Source organism: Oryctolagus cuniculus, chromosome 10 (assembly GCF_964237555.1).
Source record: "Oryctolagus cuniculus chromosome 10, mOryCun1.1, whole genome shotgun sequence".
In the NCBI taxonomy this organism is placed as follows: Eukaryota; Metazoa; Chordata; class Mammalia; order Lagomorpha; family Leporidae; genus Oryctolagus; species Oryctolagus cuniculus.
Genome location: NC_091441.1, coordinates 67041357 through 67048281, shown reverse-complemented (window position 1 = coordinate 67048281; position 6925 = coordinate 67041357). Strand labels below are relative to the sequence as shown.

The 6925-nt window shown below is 44.6% G+C and overlaps 1 protein-coding gene across 1 annotated transcript; it reads right to left on the bottom strand.

The window, feature by feature from the left end:
- Window positions 1-232: 232 nt before the first annotated feature.
- TXNDC2 (thioredoxin domain containing 2) lies at window positions 233-4136 on the bottom strand. Its single transcript, XM_051852150.2, has 3 exons — window positions 3974-4136; window positions 3603-3762; window positions 233-3260 (listed from the first exon to the last, which is right to left on the bottom strand). Exons 1-3 carry the CDS (start codon window positions 4061-4063, stop codon window positions 679-681), a joined length of 2832 nt encoding a protein of 943 aa, XP_051708110.2. The 5' UTR covers window positions 4064-4136; the 3' UTR covers window positions 233-678.
- Window positions 4137-6925: the final 2789 nt, after the last annotated feature.

The following is a 6925-nucleotide window of genomic DNA, read 5'->3' as shown; positions in this document are numbered from 1 at the left end:
GGAACCCAACTACTCAGGGAACAAAGGAAGCATTTTGCCACCAGAACACTGATGTCATAATGGCAACCAAGGATCACATGGACTCTGAGAAACCTGAAGTTTTGTGAACATGGATTAGTAGGAAGAACCCTGGACTCGAAATCTGAAAACATGGCCAACGTCTCGGCTCTGCCACTAACAAATCACATACTGGAGAACCTGTTGAATGCCACTCCTAGCAGAGAAGGGGTTAGTTAGGACATGTGACTCCTTCAAATTCTTTATTGACAAAAGTACTTTATCAGAATCCCCAAGGATTCTGATCCCACTCATGTTTTGAATCATATACTTCTACAGAAGAAATATTCAAATTTCCAGTGTTGGTCCAAACACTAAATGAGTGGAATTTTCGAGGGCATGTAAAAAAAAAAAAAAAAAAAAAAGACTGAAAAACAGGGGACAACAGGCCCTCCCATCTTCGCCAAAGGAATTTCTAATTTCATATTCTTCTATCAACAAAAAAGTGTCACAATGTACTTTAATGTTTTGCTTTTCCAAAAAGTTAGAGCTAATATTCCTAATTTGAAACAGCGCCATTTGGGACATACACTTTTGTGATACCTGGTCTTTTTTGTAAATTAAAAAAAAAATCACAAAGTATTAACCACTGACTATTTGCAGTGCCTTCAGAGTTTATGATTACTTTAATTCTTCAATGATGGCTTCAAGTCTTTCCGTAAGGGCACCACTAAACTCACCCACCTTCTTTTCTTGTTTATAAAACTGAAAGGTTGGGAGGCAGGTGATCTCATAGTCTCTTATGATCTCCTCACAATCATCAGCGTCCACCTCCAGGAACACCACATCATCATGCTCCATAGACAAGGAATGGAAACGCGGCCTAATAGCCCTGCACGGTCCACACCACGTGGCTGAGAAATCCACGGCCACCAGCCTCTCCCCGGCCTCCTTGAGCGACGCCTCGAAGTCCTCCTTGCTCACAATCACTTTCACCAAGTCCACCTGCATGGACTCCATCGCTTCCTTGAGCTTCAGGATACTCTCTTCCTCCAGCTGGATGCTCTCTTCTGAGAAAGTGAAGGCGGCCGCCTTCTGCAACAGGAAAGGTTCCTGTCTGACCTTGGGGACGCTCCCTTCCTTGGGCTGCTCGGTTTCTGCTGAAGGCTCAGTGGTGGTGCTGTCCTTGGGTTCTTCTGAGAACTTGGAAACGGTGTCTTCCTTGGACTGAATGGTGTCTTCCAAGAACGTGGGGATGCCTCCTTCCTTGGACTCCTTGGTTTCTCCTGCAGACTTGGACGTGGTGCCTTCCTTGGAGTAGACGGCTTCCTCTGAGAACCTGGGGGTGGCTCCATCCTTGGACTGAATGGTTTCTTTTGAGAATTTGGTGATGGTGCCTTCCTTGGGGTAGATGGTTTCCTCTGATAACTTGGAGGTGGCTCCATCCTTGGACTGAATGGTTTCTTTTGAGAACTTGGGGATGGCTCCTACCTTGGAGTAGATGGTTTCCTCTGATAACCTGGGGGTGGCTCCATCCTTGGAGTAGATGGTTTCTTTTGAGAACCTGGAGATGGCTCCTACCTTGGGGTAGATGGTTTCCTCTGAGAACTTGGAGGTGGCTCCATCCTTGGAGTAGATAGTTTCTTTTGAGAACCTGGGGGTGGCTCCTACCTTGGAGTGGATGGTTTCCTCTGATAACTTGGAGGTGGCTCCATCCTTGGGGTAGATGGTTTCTTTTGAGAACTTGGGGGTGGCTCCTACCTTGGGGTAGATGGTTTCCTCTGATAACTTGGAGGTGGCTCCATCCTTGGACTGAATAGTTTCTTTTGAGAACCTGGGGGTGGCTCCTACCTTGGAGTAGATGGTTTCCTCTGACAACCTGGGGGTGGCTCCATCCTTGGAGTAGATGGTTTCTTTTGAGAACTTGGGGGTGGCTCCTACCTTGGGGTAGATGGTTTCCTCTGATAACTTGGAGGTGGCTCCATCCTTGGACTGAATAGTTTCTTTTGAGAACCTGGGGGTGGCTCCTACCTTGGAGTAGATGGTTTCCTCTGACAACCTGGGGGTGGCTCCATCCTTGGAGTAGATGGTTTCTTTTGAGAACCTGGGAGTGGTTCCTACCTTGGAGTAGATGGTTTCCTCTGAGAACTTGGAGGTGGCTCCATCCTTGGGGTAGATGGTTTCTTTTGAGAACTTGGGGGTGGCTCCTACCTTGGAGTAGATGGTTTCCTCTGATAACCTGGGGGTGGCTCCATCTTTGGACTGAATAGTTTCTTTTGAGAACCGGGGGGTGGCTCCTACCTTTGGGTAGATGGTTTCCTCTGATAACTTGGAGGTGGCTCCATCCTTGGACTGAATGGTTTCTTTTGAGAACCTGGGGGTGGCTCCTACCTTGGAGTAGATGGTTTCCTCTGATAACCTGGGGGTGGCTCCATCCTTGGAGTAGATGGTTTCTTTTGAGAACCTGGGGGTGGCTCCTACCTTGGAGTAGATGGTTTCTTCTGAGAACTTGGAAATGACATTTTCCTTGGCCTGAATAGGTTTTGTTGAGAGCTTAGGGATGTCACCTTCCTTGGGTTGGATGGGTTTTGTTGACAGCTTGGGGATGTCAGCTTCTTTGGGCTGGATGGGTTTTGTTGACACTTTGGGGATGTCAGCTTCCTTGGGTTGAATGGGTTTGGTTGACAGCTTGGGGATGTCACCATCCTTGGATTGGATGGGTTTGGTTGACAGCTTGGGGACGTCAGCTTCTTTGGGTTGGATGGGTTTGGTTGACAGCTTGGGGATGTCAGCTTCTTTGGGTTGGATGGGTTTGGTTGACAGCTTGGGGACGTCAGCTTCTTTGGGTTGAATGGGTTTGGTTGACAGCTTGGGGACGTCAGCTTCTTTGGGCAGGATGGGTTTTGTTGACACCTTGGGGATGTCAGCTTCTTTGGGCAGGATGGGTTTTGTTGAGCGCTTAGGGATATCATCTTCTTTAGGCTGGATGCTTTTTGGTAATGGATTGGAGCTATTGTCCTGCCTGGGCTGGGTGGATTTTACCGAGGGCTTGGGGTTGTCTCCCTGCTTGGGCTGGATGGATTTTGCTGAAGGCTTGAGGACACTGCTCTGCTTGGGTTGGATGGTATTTGCTGAGGAAATGGGGCTGTCATCGCCTTGCCGGCTCTGCTGTGGGACCTCAGGCTCCTCTCTGAGCATGTTGAGTGTGTTGTTTGCCATAGGTTTAAAGGCTTTCCCTTTGGCCTGGGCTGTGTCCACAAAATCTGCGACCAGAGGAGTCACATTACTGGACAAAATTTGTAATGTACTGCCTTAACAAATAAATAAATAAATAAATTTTTAAAAGTAACAGAGCCAAAAAATAATTCAGATCATGTACTCCAAAGAAGACTGATACCATTCTTAAGAGATGGTGAATGAAGTCTGATGAGTGCCATCTTAATTTGAATAAACTAATTCAACAGAAGACCAGGCAGTATGTGAGTACATGTGTCTTTTATGTAAGTGTTTTGTTTTCCCTACAAATTTCTCTGCTTGGTTTTACCCTCCACCTCCTCCCTAAGTGTGTAGATCCCTCAGACAACCCCTTCCCTTCCCTCCCTTACCATTGGTTTCTTCTGGACTGTCCAGCCTCATTTCTGGTTCTTCTGAGGCTCCAGGTTTCACACTTGCCATTTCTACTTCCTCCTCTAAATAGACTCCTGGTCCTGCATAGATACCTCCGATAGAAGACTGCACGCTCCAATTTTTTTCAGTCTGTGCAACCTAACATCAATATATGAATAACAATGTATATTCCAGTAGCACTTTACAGTTGGTTTCCCCCTCCTGTTCTCCCAACGGTGATATCTGAGAGCCTCATGGCAGCCTTGGTTCTGGGGCCCACAGTGTGCCTAAAGGCTGTGGATACACCTTCACAGGCATTATTTCCTACAGCACAACAAACCACTGAAGTAAGTCCCATTATGATCAGCACCTTACAAAGGAGAAAACTGAGCCTTAGAGAAGTTATGTAGCTCACACAAGGGCACAAAGCTAGGGTGGTGTTGGGTTCCAGGCCCACCATCTGAGCTATGACAGTAGGCTGTGCTCTTTGCCACCTGCCCTGTCCAGGCTGAGTCACATGAACCCATATAATCTCCACAAGATTCTCTAGCTTTCTCTTTATGACTCAGTCATTGTAACCATCCCCTAACTATCTCTTCCTGACCACATCAGTTTCCTCTGCCAAGCTCCACATGATGTCAAACGTCCAGTTCTTGCTTTGATACAGGTATCATTTGTTCCCCAGAAGTTCATGTCCTAGAGGCTCTGTCTTCAGAGAGGAGGTGGAACCTTTAAGAGATGAAGTCTAGTGAGTGGGAGGTGTTTGGGTCATTTGGGTGCTGCCTTCATAACAGATTAATGTAGTTCTCCTGGGACCCCAATTAGTTCCCATGAGCATAGGTTGTTACAAAAGAGCAAGACTGGCCCCTTCCCGCTGTCTGGATTTCCATCCCACCATGTGATCCCTCTCACACATGCTTCCAGTAGGATGCTATTTCCCATGAGGCCTCATGGTAGGCTGAATCAACAGAGCCACCTGTTCCTGAGTTGTCAGACTCCAAAACTGTGAGCTAAATAAGACTCTTTTCTTTATGAACTATTCAGCGTCAAGTATTTCATTACAGCAATGGAAAATGAACTAACGCAGACCCACTCCCCACCTCCCAGATCCATGAGCCCAGCCTGCTTCCTCTCACACAGGCACATCCCACGTGCCATCTTCCTACCCTCTTCATGGAGGGAAACAACTTCCTCGTGGGTGGTCCTAGTTCCATCAGTCACATCTATCTCATCCTATGGAATCAGACTGCCTGGGACAGGGAAGGGAGGCGAGGCTGGGATACCAGCATCTGTCCTTCTGCTTCCCTACCCATGCAATTGAAGAGGTGATATTTTTACCTCTTCCCCTCAGTGAGGAGGTCCTTAATAGCCATTGTGGCATAGTGGGTAAAGCCACTGCCTGCAATGCTGGCATTCCTTATCGGCACTAGTTTGCATCCCAGCTGTACCACGTCTGATCCAGCTCTCTGCTAATGACATGGAAAAAGCAGCAGCAGATTGCCCAAGTGTTTGGGCCCCTGCACCCACTTGGGAGACCCAGAAGAAGCTCCTGGCTCCTGGCTTCAGCCTGGCCCAGCTCAGGGTGATGCAGTCGTTTGGGGAGTGAGCCAGCAGATGGACGATCTCTCTCTGCCTCTCTCTCTTTCTCTGAACTCTGATTTTCCAACAAGTAAATAAATCTTTTTAAGAAAAGTACAATTTGATGGACAAAAAAGTTATTGTCATTGATATCTTAATCTGCATGTCTTTATTACATTTAATTTTTGTATATTTATGAATAATTTATATTTCTTCCTTTAGAAATTGCTGTCACATGGACTTGACTTGACATTTCCCAAAGGGGAATTAATTTCCTTAATAAATGTAATTTCCTTTTGAAAGCCACTGTTGCGGACACACAGCAGACTCATAGAATGGCAGCACTCCTGCCTCAGAATCAACCCTTGGGACATTCGGATCTGGCTAAAAGGTCCATGAGAGTTTCACAGGCATGGAAAGCCATGACACGGTGGCAAAAAAAAAAAAAAAAAAAAAAAAAAAAAAAAAAATCTAAATGAAAGATCCTGGTGAACAAGACCCCAGCAGAAGGAACAGGCCATCAAGGAGAGAGGCGCCTTTCTCTGAAGGGAGGAAGGAACCTCCACTGTGATACGGCCTTGACTAAACAAGTTCAGAGTCGGTGAATTCAAGGGGCTTCCATAGCCTAGACAGCTCATGGCAAGTCTCAGGTGATTGCTGACATCATAAATAAGAGTGCCAATTGTTAAAGCAACAACGGGAGTCACTGGGTACATGCTCCCCACGTAGGATCTCTGTCCTTAATGTGTTTTACTATGAAACTTTAAAACAACACTACTAGTCGAACAATACCCTATACCTTGTGCAGTTGTGTGAGTGCAGCCTGTTGAAATCCTTGCTTAGTATATACTAAGTTGATCTTCAGTATATGAAGGTAATTGAAAATGAAACTCAATGAAGGGCGGGATGGGAGGTTGGGCGGGGGGAAGCCACAACAATACAAAAGTTGCACTTTGTAAATTCACATTTATTAAATAAAAAAAAAACCTATATAACAAACAAAAAAAGAAAAAAAAAACAAAACAGAACTTAATACTTTACCCTTTTAGTATTTTTTTATGTTCTACTTAAAACTATTGGTTGAACTCTGTAATTAATACACAATTACTCTTAGGTGTTTAATTAATGCTATAACCAGTACTCAAATAGTATTTTACACGTTCTGTTTCTGTGTGGGTGCAAACTGTGGAAATCTTTACTTAATATATGCTAAATTGATCTTCTGTATATAAAGATAATTGAAAATTAATTTTGATGTGAATGGAAGGGGAGAGGGAGTGGAAGAGGGGAGCGTTGTGGGTGGGAGGGAAGTTATGGGGGGGAAGCTATTGTAATCCATAAGCTGTACTTTGGAAATTTATGCTCATTAAATAAAATTAAAAGAAAAGAAAGCCACTGTTGCAGTTTTCTTTCTCACTTTGCTTTTTAAATTTTGTTGATGGTATTTTGGGGTCAACATATAGACATTTCAATGTTTGTGTGGTTAAATTCATAAATTTCCTTTTTTATGATTCTCTTTCCTGCTGATACATTTGTACATATACCTTTAAACTTCTGATTCTAACACTGCCTCCTCCACTGTCCCAAGCCAATAATAATTACAATGATGATAACAATAATAATAGCAATACAATTCAATGAGGATTATAACATAAGGACATAGTTTACTAAAGTCAGTCTGTAAATCACTCCTTTTGGTGGCTTATTGAAAATTAAACCATCAGAGAGAGAGTTAAAGAGATCA